Source organism: Limulus polyphemus, unplaced genomic scaffold (genome assembly GCF_000517525.1).
Source record: "Limulus polyphemus unplaced genomic scaffold, Limulus_polyphemus-2.1.2 Scaffold4650, whole genome shotgun sequence".
Taxonomy (NCBI): domain Eukaryota; kingdom Metazoa; phylum Arthropoda; class Merostomata; order Xiphosura; family Limulidae; genus Limulus; species Limulus polyphemus.
Window position 1 is genome coordinate 59,645 of NW_013670260.1, and position 17,155 is coordinate 76,799.

Below are 17,155 nucleotides of genomic sequence, written 5' to 3' on the forward strand. Positions count from 1 at the left end.
AGTTCTTGGTTTTTCCATACCTCTAGCAAAAAGAGTTGAATTATAACACAAAAGATACCGGTTAAGTTCTTGGTTTTTCCATACCTCTAGCAAAAAGAGTTGAATTATAACACAAAAGATACCGATTAAGTTCTTGGTTTTTCCATACCTCTAGTGAAAGAGTTGAATTATAACACAAAAGATACCGGTTAAGTTCTTATTATTCCCATACCTCTTTTCTATAACGTTCTCTGTCTTTATTAGCAGCATCAAGAAAAGGCTGCTTTTCTTCTTCTGACATAGAATTCCATTTGGCTGCACATTCTTTACCAAAATCACCAATCTGGAAAAGTTCAATATTCGTATATACAGATTTTATTCCAATCACTATTTATACAAATATAAGATCATCACATTTCTGATATTCACTGTCAACTATTTTACACATATACATAATCCTGAAATCTAGTTATTGTATATAATTTCAAGCAACTTCTCTTTCTGAGGGAGAGAAATAATTTCATCTTCTCACTTATTGCAAGTTTCCATTAAATAGAGCATCATACCATATAGAATCACTGAAATGTTTGGCTTCTTAAACATCGGTAAAGGAAATAATACTATTTCCCGACCCCAGCAACATTCTTACTTTTGAAATGAATATCTCGTGTTTGAAAGCTACAAAAATCACAATCATTAAAATAAAACTACATATCGGTGTATTTATCAGTTTATGCAATTTGATTTGACAAGCCTTTGAGAACTCTGATTATCTAGCAAAAAAAGTTAAAAACGATTCGACTTTTCTTGAAACTGTGAAATAAGAACGTATGAGAAAAGCTAAAGATGCAGTTACATGTTAATAAAAGTGAGCATAAGCATACAGAGATTTTGTGATCTTAATATAAACAAACTAAAAAAAAAAAGATATGCTTTTGTTGATTTTTTTTTATCGACAATAATACTTTCCTAGATTTGTGTGCATAAAGGCCCATCAAATATTTCATAATAATGAATGTCTTGACACTACTTTCAGTACAGTCTTTGAAACGGAAGTAAGGTTTGGATTTCATTGAATGTTTTCTTATTAAACCTGTAAACTTTCATTTTGTTGAAACACAAGTAAATTAACTGGATTCAGAAATACATTATATCTTAAGTAGTATGTCAGTAGTAGCTAGCGATTATAGCAGAAAATAAAAAGTTTGTTTGCATTAAGTTTCAGAATTATAATGTCAGAATGTGAAATAAGGAAAACTTGTTAACATTAGATAAGAGTAGCTTTTATTAACAAATACTGACTTTTTGGATACACAGTTACAATAACTTGTTATTATAGATCTGTATTTAAAAATATAACCACTCATCTAATGTGAATTTTCAAGGAATGTTACATTTACAGTTTAAATTTTGATGTATGGTTGTAATAACTATTTTTCCTAATACGAAATAAAAAAAATTATAATAAAAAACACTTGAACATGCTGTTTTAAACATGGTGACTCAAACTACAAGACTTGCAAGCTACTGGAAAAGGCTTATCAACTGATTATCTGTGTAGATTTTTTACATAAATGTGACTGCATTATTAAAATCCTTTTGACCATTGTTTATAGTTGGTCTGAATATTCATTATCACAGCTGGATTATCAACTTAAAAACTGACAGTGACTCCTGATGGTCAGTGGCTAAACACTAGACTAAGCTAAGCTTTGTGAAGTAAATATCATCTTTAAACAGATTAGCTGACGTAAGTTTTTAGCCTCTCTTTACATTTTCCCTCAAGCTTGTGTTACAAGCAGCTGTAATAAGCCCACACAAAGTTTGTTTGCCTGTAATTTTATCCACAAATCCCCTTTTCTTTACTTCTAACACCTGGATCATCAATAAAATATTACCCAAAATATGTATACAATTGTACTCCAAGTGTAGCACTTTACAAGGAATAGTTTTCGTCCATATTCCTAATTCTAACAAACTTAACATCTGGTACACATTGTGACCAAAAGACGAACAAATGTCATCAGTGGAAAACACTGGAAACGAGAGTACACGTTAACAACAGCTGTCTAATCAGTTCAGGGCTATGAATGGAGTAAGAGTTACTAGAATACTGTAAACATGAGAAAATTAAGAAGAAAGCGTACATTATGAGACATTTTATAGGAAGTTAGGCCTAAATAGAACTTTAGTAAATGAAATAAAACACTTTTGTTATCATTAAGTGGACTCGACTTTACATTATTTTTTGTTGTCAAATAATCCACAGAACCAACTAAACAACAGAAACTGTTACGCTTAGCCAAATTTTTTATGCTCCTTTCCTGTCAGTAATTATTGTGCGTACTTTAACTATGTTGTTTACATTAAACTTACGGTTCTTTTTATACTTGATGGTTTTAGTCTATCTTCACAACTTCTAAAAATCATACATATTTCTGAGGTTTTATAACTAATATTTTTTTAATACTATGAAAGGGGGTATCTAATGATTATTCTTTAGCACGAACCATGCCAAAAAAAGCCATTCCTATACAGCTGATGTAATAAATAAGAGAGCAGGTAACAGGAATTCACAATGTTCACAGAGCTAATGTATTTAAGGCATTCATGCACTAAATTCAATTTTTAGAGGGTTGCCATTTAGTAAAGTTTTACTCCTGCTTTCATTTCATCAAACAATGAACAAAACCTTAAATTCTGGGTTAATACAACACAGTCCAATTTAACAGAAATGAGTGGGGGAGTCATTAATTTCAAACTTTTTACAGTTTGTCACAAAAGGTTTTGGAGATATACAAGTGTGTGTAGATATTTTTTTTGGCATTTTCACTTAGCAACAATCAGATTTTAGCTGTTCAGTTTCAGCAGGGGCCAAAAGTTGTTTTTATTAATGTCGTAGTTGACCATATTATCAGAAGTTTCCAAGACATACTTTATGTAAATAACAACATGTTTCTGACCAATGACAAAATTAGGAATAAAAACAAGGGTTATATCCAACATACTTTATGTAAATAACAACATGTTTCTGACCAATGACAAAATTAGGAATAAAAACAAGGGTTATATCCAACATTACTCCACTGTTCAGCTAGAAATAAGGGCAGGGGGGAAGAAAAATAACATAAGCGTTATCCAATCATCATTCAATGTTTGTTAGATGTTCCTTTAGAAGTGTAATTTATGCAGAATTAAACTGACAGTTTGAATTTTTCCACCGACAGATGTGAAAAAACAAACATACTGACACGAATGTATAAACGAGTATTTCTCAGAATAATGTCTTTACCCTCCTGCCGATGTCTCAATATCTTACAAATTTCAATAAGCATTTTTCATCCTTATAAACATTTCATTTTCTCAAACCTTGATAACCATTTAACATGAAAAAAAAGATCTAACATTCTATAAAATTGTATAGGTGCTGAAAGTTTAACCAAACCAATCAGTTATGAATGTTAACTTCACAGCTCACCCTGGGTATCTGTCTTCCCGATTTCTTCATCTCTTCTCTATACCACTGAGTGAAATTAATATATGCAGTGGTGGCACGTTTTGGTGGAAGCATGCCATCTTTGTTGACCTTTGGCTTTTTCTTCATCTTCCCGCCACCACTTCTACCACTTGGATAAGCTGTCATGAGATGTGAACTATGAGGAAAATGATGGGAACCACTGTTATTTGCGAAGGGTGACCCCTGTAGTCCTGCACCAACCAAGTGATTAGCAGCATTCATTGATAAATTGAGTCCTGTTGGTAACATCGATAGCTGAGCCATAGAAGGATGGATACCGGATGCGGAGTTCCCACCCGAGGCCATCGCTGCTGCTTGGTGTTGTGCCATTCCCTGGTAGTCATATTCTGCTGTACATTGACATAAGAATACAATATAAACTGATCAGTCATTTCACACTATATCCATACAATCACTTCTTTTATTCAACTTCAAAAGATCCTCTAAGACAAGTTTACATCAACGAACAGGTGAGAAAAGCTTACAGTATCTGCCCTAATTCTTTTTCACTCTTACGTTAAGCAATATAAATGTCAATAGTCATTAAATGATGTTAAACCGAGAAAAAAATATCCATTTCATTCACAGTCATACGTTAAAGTGACAACACTTCTTGTTCTGTATAACACACACGAGTCAGTCTAAATGCAAGGTTCTGTATAACACAAACGAGTCAGTCTAAGTGCAAGGTTCTGTATAACACAGACGAGTCAGTCTAAATGCAAGGATCTGTATAACACAAACGAGTCAGCTAAGTGCAAGGTTCTGTATAACACAGACGAGTCAGTCTAAATGCAAGGATATGTATAACACAAACGAGTCAGTCTAAATGCAAGGTTCTGTATAACAAAGACGAGTCAGTCTAAATGCAAGGATCTGTATAACACAAACGAGTCAGTCTAAATGCAAGGTTCTGTATAACACAAACCAGTCAGTCTATATACAAGGATCTGTATAACACAAATGAGTCAGTCTAAATGCAAGGATCTGTATAACACAAACTAGTCAGTCTAAATGCAAGGTTCTGTATAACAGAACTGTATTATAATTATTTACCTTAACAGCCTCAGCTTCTAACCTTTTCACATCTGCTTTCTTTTAGTTTTATTGCTTTAAAGTGTTATTTTATCCTCTCTCACAGTAAATAAAAAACCTTGAAAGCTTTGTGTAAAAAATGATCATGTTATAATCTAAAATTACCAACCGCAGAGGCCATGCTTCCTCATCACGTGATGATGAGAAATTTTTTTTTTCACTTTAGTTTTATCATCTAACCTAACAAGTTTCTAATTTTTACATTTACTTTTGTCTGAGACACATAACAATAAAAATATACATAGAAAATGAGAAATTTAACACTTACTATAGACTTGAGGCCATTTGCACGCAAGTGCCGTGCTTTTCTAATCATACTTTTTCTCACTATGTTGATTGTCCAAAAAATAATTCAGGTAACTTTCAAACATGCATTTTAGAACACAAAAAATATATCAATCACCAGAATAGAATGTCCCAAAAGTATTATAATTTATGTGGCTTTCTAGCTAAGCTTTAAAGAGATTTAAAAAAAAATTCCAACATTGCTCAGAGCAATGAACCTACTCATTAAATGAAAGCTTTTCTTACAAAGTGGCAAGTCTGACTGTCAAAACTAAACAAACAAACATGAGAGGGTGGTACAAAGAAGACTGCTCTTTCTGTTGATTAAAAGTTTATCCATTAAACATGTACCAAGTAGGTTAGAAACCACCCTAAACCTACAACAAGATAAGATTTTTTTGGTGAGTTTGACAAATTTATCAATATGTCAGCAAGTTGACAACATGGGAAGTTCAAATTTCATATGCTGGCCTGCCACTATCTGTGGTTCATGTTTCTGATTAGTTGGACAATCTGAAAACCATAAAAGGAATTAAAGAAAATATATATTTCTTGCCATTAAGCTAAGAAAACTGGCTCTTAACTAGAACACGAGTGGACTGCTACTACTACAGGTTCAGCCGTGAAAACTTGAAAAGAAAAAAACAGAACTTCAACTGTTGAATACGAGGTAGACCAAAGCCTAGATTATTTTTTTATAGGAATTCTTAGTTTAAGAACAAGCATGTTATTGTTGTCTCATACAAGATCTTGGTAAAGCCTCATTACAAGTACTTACTGCATGAAGTTACACAAAGGATAATATGCTGTAAAAATTGCAGAGAAGGGCTCTAAGAATATCAGTAAACTACTTTAGTTACTTACTGTGTGAGGAAAGGCTTCATGTTTTGGATTTACTTTTCCTAGTGGAGTAAACTTGGGAGGGGTCTGATTTGGAGGTGCTGACAGTATGTGAAAACAAACTTGAATATTAGAAAAATAGGTATGTTTTTGAAAATCTAGAAATAGACTTGGTTTTCAGACTTTTTTGTTCATTAATTTATTACTCTTATAAAATGGTTTGACTGATGTGGTTCTACAGTTAGTTGATGTGGTTGTACAGTTAGTTTTAAAATGGTTTGACTGGTGTGGTTCTACAGTTAGTTGATGTGGTTGTACAGTTAGTTTTAAAAATGGTTTGACTGATGTGGTTCTACAGTTAGTTGATGTGGTTGTACAGTTAGTTTTAAAATAGTTTGACTGATGTGGTTCTACAGTTAGTTGATGTGGTTGTACAGTTAGTTTTAAAATAGTTTGACTGATGTGGTTGTATAGTTAGTTTTTAAAATGGTTTGACTAATGTGGTTGTACAGTTAGTTTTAAAATGGTTTGACTGGTGTGGTTCTACAGTTAGTTGATGTGGTTGTACAGTTAGTTTTAAAATGGTTTGACTGATGTGGTTCTACAGTTAGTTGATGTGGTTGTACAGTTAGTTTTAAAATGGTTTGACTGATGTGGTTCTACAGTTAGTTGATGTGGTTGTATAGTTAGTTTTTAAAATGGTTTGACTAATGTGGTTGTACAGTTAGTTTTTTAAAATGGTTTGACTGATGTGGTTGTACAGTTAGTTTTTTAAAATAGTTTGACTGATGTGGTTGTACAGTTAGTTTTTTAAAATGGTTTGAAAAGAATTAATTATTTTTCTTAAAAGGGTCAGAATGACATTTATAAAGTTCCCTTTTCTTTTTTGCTATCATTATATTGTGCACATCAAGGTACAACCCTTTTTGTTTGAAAATAGCAAAAACTAACAGGTTAAAATCAGAGTTTGACAAAGAGGTTAGTTCAAGGCTCTAGTTAAAATGGAAGACTACGATATGATGAGAAGTATTTAAAAAATTCCAGGTTATTTAACAGTTGCGAGATTATGAGGGAAAGTCAAGAGGTTGAACGTACTTGGCAACCCAAGTCAGGGATTTTAAAGGTAGAAAGTTTTTAACTGGCAATTGTTATAAGCCATCTGATTAGACAATTATGTCAATCAGAAATTGTTTAATGAGATCAAGATTGTTACTAAAAAGAATATTGATGCAGTAATTATGGGATACTTTAACTTTAGACACAATGATTGGTATTGTATGAAGTCAAACACTCAGTGAGAAAAATTTCTTGAAATGGTCAGACAGCCAATCAGAGGAGGCTACTTTATTGTTAATCACTAATAAAAATACAGTTGCAAGAGTGAAGTTGGGATTCAGAAAGACAATTTTATGGCCATAAAGACATGAATTATCATTAGTGAATTGAGATAATAGGTTAAAAGGTAATGGAGAACAGATTTGGGTAATTCTTAAAAACAAACATCTTCCTAACACAAGGAAAAAGATAACAGGGAAGATCAAACCTCAGTTACTTGTTAAAGTCATTAAGAATAAAAACAGTAAAGATAAAATCTTTGACTTGAGCCTATGTGATTCCTTGGTTTTTGTGCCTTACAACAGATGTCACTGCTATGACTACTGTTTTTCTTCTGAATGCTATTGGTCAATGAAACAGCAAATAAAGGTAAAACTGGTCAAAATGTCACAGCTACCAGATCCAGTTATCCATAAGGAAAATGCATTGAGGATCTGCCAGGTCCATGTATGTATACATATGTGGTAAAATTCATTGTTATAGGCCTATGGGTGAGAGTATTGTTTTAAACAGGCCAGATTTAAATAAACAGACTCCAAGAAGGTTATACAAAGTGAAAAAAAGATTGCAACTAAAAATGATTAAAAAAAAAAGACACTGACCAGATGTGGAATAATAAGGGCAGCCAAAAAACATGACATATGACCTCACTGACCTATAACAAGTTCAGCATAAAGAAGAATCCAATGTTAAACAGAGAAGAATTAAAAAGCAGTGAAAATAATTTATTAGTTTAAGGTAATTGATTATTAAGCCTCATAAGTAGCCAATTAAAATACTCCATTAAAAGCTCAAATATAGCTACTAGTAACACCTAGCCATCCTTCTGTATAATTGATGTCTTTCTCCAGCACCATGAAATGTTTTTTAAGTTAATATCTGTGTAGCACCTTATCAAAAGCCTTTTAAATTTCTAAGTACATCCCTTTTTTATCATCCAGTAACATCCTTAAAAAAAAGTTGACAGATTATTGCTGTAGAGTAACATGTGTATCTTGTCTTTTTATTATACAAGTTACACAAGCATGATAGAAAAATCACAGAAAATTGGAATTAAACATAACGTAAGGTAAGCTATGAGAACATAATTAAAATTTATTTTCAATTGACTGAAAAATGCAAGACCTCTTGAATAAGGTGTTTAAAATTGTTAGGAAGTAGTTGTAGTTCGTAAGTTTAGATTACATGTTAATATCCAAATAGATGTTCTAAAATAGTTCTATGGACACTATCCAAACTGTTATTAATAACCTTGTTTATTGTTTCACCTGTGTATGTTATTACTGTACATATGATTAAACTATTGTTGACTGTGTGTATGAGTGTTAGTGATCATGTGGTTGTTTAGTGGGGGTGGTCTATATAGATTGGTCTTATGTCACCATGCTAGTTCTTACAAGTAATCATTTATTCAGTTAAACTACGCACACAAATTTAAAAACTACAATTATTTTTATCACAAATGTTAGTATAAGTATATTTTGGAATTAAGAACCTGAAAACTTTATCCAAATTTATAAGATTAATTAGTCCCCAGCTGAAACAATTAATAATATTAATAGTAATAATGCTACTACGAATATAATTCTAAATTTGTGAATTGTATTTTGTAGTAATGTAAAATTTATCAGAAAAATGCAACTGGTTTTGATACTTATCCATATACATTATATGTACCATTTTTGTATTTGTGCAATTAAATTTACATTCAACAACTGTAAATGTTTCTAATTTTACTTTTTTACATTTACCGAATTTTGACGTTTTATTCTAAGCCTAATAATAATATACTAAGTTCCCGAAAAACATTTTTCATCGAATTGTAAATAGCGCTCTGATTGGTCTTTCCTCTCAAGCTCACTGTTACGACAGCGATAACTGGTCATGATCCACAGGGCTTGTCCAAGTCTACTCTTGGTCTCCTTCCTTATCCAGTTTTATATTTATGAAAGTAATGGCAGATCCCGTCGTGCGAGTTTGAATCAAAACTTATCACTAATTGACAAATCACAACTAGCTAGATACATTACACTATTCAATATATTAACTAAACGTTTATATAAATGTCCCATTGCGTCGAAAACGGCCCAAAAACTATTAAATGGCTCGATAAATTAGACTAGCATGAAACAAAACTCGAGTAATGGCGGGAAAGCATGAAAGCTTCGAACCAAAAATCCACTTTATCAGTTTTTTCTTAACATAAAACTTTATTGCGTTACCAAAAAGCGAAGAAATATACTTTAAATTTATTTATGTATTGCTTTTTATGAAGTATTATACCAAAGTTTGTAGATCTCGACTTACCCATAATTCTTATGTTATTTTGTAAAACATACAAATCCTCTTCACTATCTTACATACGCCAAACTTCACATATCTATTGTGTAAGTTCTTTACGCAAGCGCTATAGTGTCATGTTGACGCATTGCCACCTAACGGTGATTGAATAAACGTGAATTAAATAATTTGATCGTAAATACTGATCTCTCTCTAAACAAAGTTTAGTGATTGTAAATTGTATCACAGTTAGCTTTAACGCAAGACATTTCAGTGTAAAAACCAGAACCATTAGAATCATTTGTATAAAAAGTTCAGGTAAAAATTTAAGAATTTGGAAAGTTCGATGAGTTATATAAAATATAACGTTGTCATTTAGATGAGATAAGTTATATTATCTTTTTTGTTGTTGAAATTCGTGCAAAAGTATTTAGGGCTATCTGCGTTAACTAAGCATAATTTTGAAGTGAGAGGGCATCTAATTAGCATCCCCTACCGCAAATTGCCTTGCAAACTCATTTAATAAAGTTTAGAATTTTATTTGATAGCCAACATGGTTTCACTAAGGGAAAATCTTGCCTCACAAATCTTTTGACATTCTTTGAAAAGGTTACTGCTTATGTAGATGAGGTAAGAGTGTACCTGGATTTTTAGAAAGCATTTGACAAGGTGTCACATAAAGGGCTTTTTAAAATATTATCTATATAACTGTGGGGGATAAGTTAGCAAATTGGATAGAAGAGTGACTGGAAGAAATCAGAGGGTTGTTACAAATGGACTTCGGTCAAACTGGATTAATGTCACCATTGGTGTACCTCAGGGCTCAGTCTTGGGACCTTTTCTCATTTTGATTTACATTAATGACATAAATAAAGGAAAGGTCAATAAATTACTTAAATTTGCAGATGATATTAAAGTCAAATTAACAAAATTTTAATTTTCTAGCAGGATGACTGACTTATGGAATGAATTGCTGAAGGCAGTAATAAAGTCAAGGGGGGTGAATTTTCACTTTTTCCAAGGGTGGGTGTGAAGGCCAGCCTTGAAAGACCATTTGGTCCCTTTTTGTGCGTACACTATGATATGTGAATATTTTTAATTGATTGACTGTCTTTTAGTCCGTAGGCAAAAATATCAGGAAGGTTTGTTGCTGATAATGTGACCAAAAGTTTATAACAACGTAGAAAACTTCGCTCCAATGGCTTAATAATAATTTATGTATATATAAATATATAATCCGCATTATGATTTTATATCAATACCTAAAATCTAATAACTATAATATTTGTGATAAAATTCACTTAGACTGCAAATGTTTCCTCTCTCTCACAATTTTCTTAATTAATCAATTTCTGATTTCAAAGTAGAAATGTGTAAACCAGAAAAGGACGAATTAAAAGGAATGTGAAAAAAAAGAAACATTAACGTTTCACCAGCTTGAGGCGTTTAAATTAAAAAATTCTTGAGATACTCAGATGACAGGTGGCGTATTATGCCGACGACCGTCTGTACGTAGGTCAGGTTCTTCAGTTTAGTAATAATACTTACTTAAAACCGAGTGTATTTATATTAAATATTTTGCAGTCTTGGATTCTTTTTTTAACTTGAAAGATGCAGGCATGTCTGTGGAGCAAAATTTCACTCGTTTTGAAAGTAAGTACAGACTTGCCGAGAACGATGAAGATATTTATACCAAACCTGAATGAAAACTACGCAAAAATGGTCTACTCGATGTAGTTGCGTGTTCGTGGAGTATGAGGACACTAGGATGTCCTACCAAATTACAATTCTAGCCCTTTAAAACATTTGGCTTAGAAATGTATCACTTCCCCAATTTTTCATGATAGAAATTAGTTTTAAAATTACTTAATTACAGTTATGCATTTTTCTATTTTTGATTCTAAATAGTTATCGTTAGCAGTAGCAGCAAAATCACTACAAATACAAGCTTTATGATTTCATCATTGAAGTTTATAGCATCTCCCCTCCCCACTTCCACAAATGAAAGGACTGCCATACTCATTTCGGGATGATATTAGCAAGAAAAAAAATGCTATTGAAAAAAAATAGAGAGTATACTAATGTTTATTTTCACTTGTTAGGTTCAGGTGGCCATAATTAAGTCGTATAATTGGAAGTGAGGTGTTATTGGTCCAACATGTATAATTACAGTGAATAAGTAGTCATGTTTTTGTTTTTAAAACATGAAACAGCCACTTTGTATATAGTTTATTCTTTGGTTTAGAATCTGTCCAATCTATACAAGGTACTAATGATTTTGATACAAAATGTATTTCAGCTTTCATTTCCTCAAATGAGTTATAGCTCTTTATCGTTGCCTTTCATGATGTTAATGGGTTTTTTTTCTTGGCAACTGATCTTTTGCTGGCTTTTGCATTATTCTAGTTGGACTGTATATCTGTGTCATTACATTATTTTACAATAAAAATAATACAAAGGATCTATTGTGTGTCTTGGTAACAAAAAATACCTTGTATCTTTTTTTTCAATAAAATCGTGCTTGTAAATGTTTGGATCCATTATCAGTACTGAGCATTTATTACATAGTTTTAAACTGTTATTCCAGGCAGCTGGAGTCCCAAGGATACCTGTGATACAGAATCTGCCTCTTTTGTCAGTGTTAAATAGAAGACATTATGCTACTGACACAGGTATTGTAGTTACCTTTTCAAAGAATATAATTTTGCTTAAAGAAAAAATCTGCGAACACTAACTAACCTGAAAGTCACTAATTTTTGAAATAATTTTTTTCTATGAAACAGAGTAAAAGAGGATGAAGCATTAAAGTTTAGAAACATTCTACCATTGATTATGTGTAATGGAAGTGGACAAGTCATGTACTAAACCTAAATCATTGTGTATGTTGAAGTCTATATGATTGAGCTGTTTGGTAAAATTAATTGCCATTTTAGTCTTATTTTACAAATTTAAAGAATTTAGAATGGGGTCAAAAATGCAGTTTTTTTCTTCAGACTAGTTTGTGGCTTTAAGGTAGAAAAAAATGTTGCCACAAGTTCTATTTATGATATATGTACTTTTGTTTTTCAAGCTCAATGTTAGAGGTCTCCTCATGCATGTGCATTCTCATTTACCATATTTTATTCTTGAGGGGATAATTAATTCTCTCCAGTAAAGTTTCAGGCACTATAGGATGAGATAAGTTCTATTTATGATATATGTACTTTTGTTTTTCAAGCTCAATGTTAGAGGTCTCCTCATGCATGTGCATTCTCATTTACCATATTTTATTCTTGAGGGGATAATTAATTCTCTCCAGTAAAGTTTCAGGCACTATAGGATGAGATATAGATATACGTACTACTACTCGTCGTATACATTGAAAACAAACTAAACTACTTCTCTAGGTATGTTTATTATGAGATTTAATGTTACATATATGTATTTTCTGAGGAAGACTACGGGACTGAGGCTTGAAAGGTTACAATTATTGTTACAGACTGACAAGAAACCCTGAAATGTAATATGATTAGAAAATAAACCTCAGATAAGTGGGTTAATTAGAACACTGCAACGTTCAGTAATAACTACAGAAGAAAAAAAGTGATTTTTATAGTGAAAATTACAACTTTGAAACTTAAAGTTTGTCATCTGATGATGACAAATGCTTGTCGAAACGTTGTATATTTGTTATTTGTAATAAAGTTTCTTTCATTACCCATTCAAACTATCTCCAAACTTTACTATGTAAAACTAGGCTCCTTGTAATCAGATCTTAATAATTGTGTCTCAGTGGTACGAACTTTCACTCACATCCAAATATGAAACACTGGTATTTACTACATGTTGTCTTTACTGTTCGTGATGTTCCAGTACTTAGTAAGCTAAACAATCTATTTTATATTGGAGTGTCTTCGTATTTAGTAGCTGTTCTCAAGGTAAATACATCTTTAAGGTTTTTAGGCAGTTAGAAAATGTGAATTTTTTTTTTGTCTACAAAATTTAAGTTAAATGTGGAACGTATTTTAGCAGTTTAAACCATTTTCAAGCGTTCGAGTTCTAAACTGGCAAACTGTTTTGTTTATTTTGAACTAAGTTATAATTTTTTTCCACCTAACTTACTTAGATTAGTTCTTTCTTTACTTTCCCTAAAGATAAATTATTTTCTGATTTTTTTTTTCCCTGACTTATTTGTTGACTAAGAAGAGTTATTAAAATAAAACAGATTTATCATGACACCATCACCTTATCTAAAATTGAATTGTTGTTTTTGGATTGTTATAATATCACCATATTTTTAAACATGTTAAAGTTTTTAGTGTAATCTTGTTTTAGTTTCATGACATTTATTGTTACAGTATATATGTGTATGTTCTTACTTTTGATTTTTAAAAACAGCTGTACTAAGAATGTCAGGAGCTCATATCTAATAAGATAATAATAAATTTAAATCATGCTGGTCTGCAACTACAAAGAAAATTTGTAACCTAAGCTACCAGCATAGTTTTTTTAAAATATGTATTTCATACTAGTTTAGGTGGCTGATTTTTTTCTTAAAAACATTATTTATAGACACATGGTTATAATTGTTTAATAGATTCTTAAAGGTATTAATTTACTGGTACATGTAAAGTATTGCTACATTTTCCTTGTGGGTTAGATTCATAACTTCAAACTAGATTTTATTAAGTGCTGTCTAATTACCAGTAGCTTACAGAAGATTTCTTTTGTGGATTGTTTTCATGGTGTTAAATTAATATTTTCCAAACATTCATTTTAGGCTAATTCCTAGGATGACACTTACTTTGCGTACAGATTTCCAAATAATGTTATAACAAACCACTAAACAGATTAATCACTGTTTAACAATCCCCTTACTGGCTCATTGGTAAGTCTTTGGACTTATGACACTAAACATTTGGCTTGAATACTTGTGGTGGGTACAGCATAAATAGCCCATTGTGTAGCTTTATGGTTAGCAACAAACAGTTTTAAAGATATAGCTCCCTGGTACCTCAGTGGTTAGCTGTAGGGTTTATAGTGCTAAAACTTGGGGCTCATTGCCGATAGCCCATTGTGAAGCTTTATGGTTAGCAACAAACAGTTTTAAAGATGAAGCTCCCTGGTACCTTAGTGGTTAGCTGTAGGGTTTATAGTGCTAAAACTTGGGGCTCATTGCCGATAGCCCATTGTGTAGCTTTATGGTTAGCAACAAACAGTTTTAAAGATGGAGCTCCCTGGTACCTCAGTGGTTAGCTGTAGGGTTTATAGTGCTAAAACTTGGGGCTCATTGACGATAGCCCATTGTGTAGCTTTATGGTTAGCAACAAACAGTTTTAAAGATGGAGCACCCTGGTACCTCAGTGGTTAGCTGAAGGGTTTATAGTGCTAAAACTTGGGGCTCATTACATGTGATGGTTACATTGCCGATAGCCCATTGTATAGCTTTGCACTGTAACATGAAACAAATATATACAAGAAAATTGTCACAGAAATATTTATAAATAGTTATTGAGTAGAGTATCTTAATGTTGTTGAAGTTTTTTGAAGTGTTGAATTTCTTGTTTTGAACACTTAAGCAATAGTTAATAATTTGAATGTTTCTGAGTAACTTATGAAAAAGTAATTTTTATTAATACACATCTCAGGAGAAGTAGACCTTGTGGTCATTGGCTCTGGACCAGGGGGTTATGTAGCAGCCATCAAGGCTTCTCAGCTGGGAATGAAGGTAAGAATAATTAAATTGTTTAGGTTTTTCATTTTAACTGAAAAGTGAAACTCATCCATCACTCCGTTTATATAAAAACAAAATATTTTTTATTACTCTTTCAAGTGATCAAAATATAAACAGTGCCAGTTGGAGTGAGGCGAGACCATTGTAGATAAATAGTATTATGTAGAAATGGTATTTATATAAGTGAAGCGAGACCATTGTAGATAAATAGTATTATGTAGAAATGGTATTTATATAAGTGAAGCGAGACCATTGTAGATAAATAGTATTATATAGAAATGGTATTTATATAAGTGAAGCGAGACAGTTGTAGATAAATAGTATTATATAGAAATGGTATTTATATAAGTGAAGCGAGACCGTTGTAGATAAATAGTATTATATAGAAATGGTATTCATATAAGTGAAGCGAGACCGTTGTAGATAAATAGTATTATGTAGAAATGGTATTTATATAAGTTGTAGACCGTTGTAGATAAATAGTATTATATAGAAATGGTATTCATATAAGTGAAGCGAGACCGTTGTAGATAAATAGTATTATGTAGAAATGGTATTTATATAAGTTGTAGACCATTGTAGATTAATAGTATTATGTAGAAATGGTATTTATATAAGTTGTAGACCGTTGTAGATAAATAGTATTATGTAGAAATGGTATTTATATAAGTTGTAGACCGTTGTAGATAAATAGTATTATGTAGAAATGGTATTTATATAAGTGAAGCGAGACCATTGTAGATTAATAGTATTATGTAGAAATGGTATTTATATAAGTGAAGCGAGACCGTTGTAGATAAATAGTATTATGTAGAAATGAAGAATATATTAGTCACTTATTCTAATATATATATATAGGCTTGTATAGATATTTAAAAACAAAATATTTACCCAGAGATATATGATAAATGTTCCTTGATATTATGTTACTTGTGTTTTTAAAGGTATCGATTTATGTATACACACAAACATGATTTTTAGTGCAACATTAATATTTCATGATTCTAGTTCCATTGAGATCATGATTTTTTCTTTAAAAAGTTTATTTTTTTTAAAGCATCTTAACTTTCTCATTTAAGACAGTTTGTGTGGAGAAGAATGACACTCTTGGAGGAACTTGTTTAAATATTGGCTGTATACCATCTAAGGCTCTTCTACATAACTCCCACCTCTACCACATGGCTCATTCTCAAGATCTGAAGAACAGAGGGATAGATTGTAAGTCTAGAGTATCAACCTTATCCTCTATCCAATAAATAATACATTCAGTGGCTTTCAAGACTGAAACAAGTTACATAAGCTGTTACTGAGGTGTATTTAGGTTGTTTTTGGTGGAAAACACTTTGGGCTAGAATTACAAGTACGTTAAAATCGGCTATTTGTTTTTTTCCTAAAAGCATATTTCATCTTTAGTGTTTTTATTGAGCAATCTATATAAAGATGTTTTACAGTTGCACTGTTATCATTATATTGGGTTAAAATATTGCAATGGTATTCCTGGAATTTCTATTTTTATGGTTTAACCCTCTCCAGACATGTCGTGGGTTCAAGGCCATGTCATCACATTTTTTTGTCGACTCATATTCAAAATTTTATTGAACTACTATTTCCTGAATACATGTCAATAAACTGTAGATTAATTTTCAAATTTTATTATAATATATTAAATTCTTAATTTAAAAATAAATATTAAAAAAATGCAGTTAAACATTGATTTTGGTGTGTCGCGTGGTATGTTGAATGCAGCACTGGTTCAGGTTAGATGTTTGTGATGTCAAAATACTAAGTCTGTGGTTTTGTACAAAATAGAAACTCAAATTACAGATATTGATAAGCTAGAATATAAAATAAGAAGGTCTTATCTTTTCTATTTGCTATGATATTGCTCATGTAATAAATCAAACACAGTGGCACCCCGCCCACCTCTTCATTTTTGTAAATGCTCTATTATATACACTTTTGACATATGAATAACCATTTGAAAGCTCAGAATGACCCCCTAATAGTTTTCTCAGCCATTTTACAGTCTTAGGACACCATCTCTTTCTTTCAAACAAAGATTTCAAGGAGGTATGTTGTGTCTTTAGTTTGCTCGAAATGTCAAATTTTTT

At 31.7% G+C, this 17,155-nt stretch overlaps 2 protein-coding genes across 3 annotated transcripts in view; one reads left to right on the top strand and one right to left on the bottom strand.

Moving 5' to 3' along the window:
* The window catches only part of LOC106471487 (intrastrand cross-link recognition protein-like), a 15,153-nt gene extending 5,718 nt beyond the window's left edge, over positions 1-9,435 (bottom strand). The window contains exons 1-3 of one of the 2 annotated variants that reach the window (XM_022400098.1): positions 9,359-9,381; positions 3,458-3,843; positions 212-322 (exon numbers count right to left, since the gene is read on the bottom strand). In XM_022400098.1, the coding sequence (XP_022255806.1) occupies positions 212-322; positions 3,458-3,843; positions 9,359-9,362 (501 nt within the window). In that variant the 5' untranslated portion in view covers positions 9,363-9,381. Of the gene's footprint in view, positions 1-211; positions 323-3,457; positions 3,847-9,358 lie in introns of both variants that reach the window. The other variant, XM_013932088.2, reaches the window with a different exon arrangement.
* A 1,365-nt stretch (positions 9,436-10,800) lies between these two features.
* The window catches only part of LOC106471485 (dihydrolipoyl dehydrogenase, mitochondrial-like), a 13,243-nt gene continuing 6,888 nt past the window's right edge, over positions 10,801-17,155 (top strand). The window contains exons 1-4 of the mRNA XM_013932086.2: positions 10,801-10,984; positions 11,919-12,003; positions 14,959-15,038; positions 16,124-16,262. Of these exons, the coding sequence (XP_013787540.1) occupies positions 10,943-10,984; positions 11,919-12,003; positions 14,959-15,038; positions 16,124-16,262 (346 nt within the window). The 5' untranslated portion in view covers positions 10,801-10,942. The remainder of the gene's footprint in view (positions 10,985-11,918; positions 12,004-14,958; positions 15,039-16,123; positions 16,263-17,155) is intronic.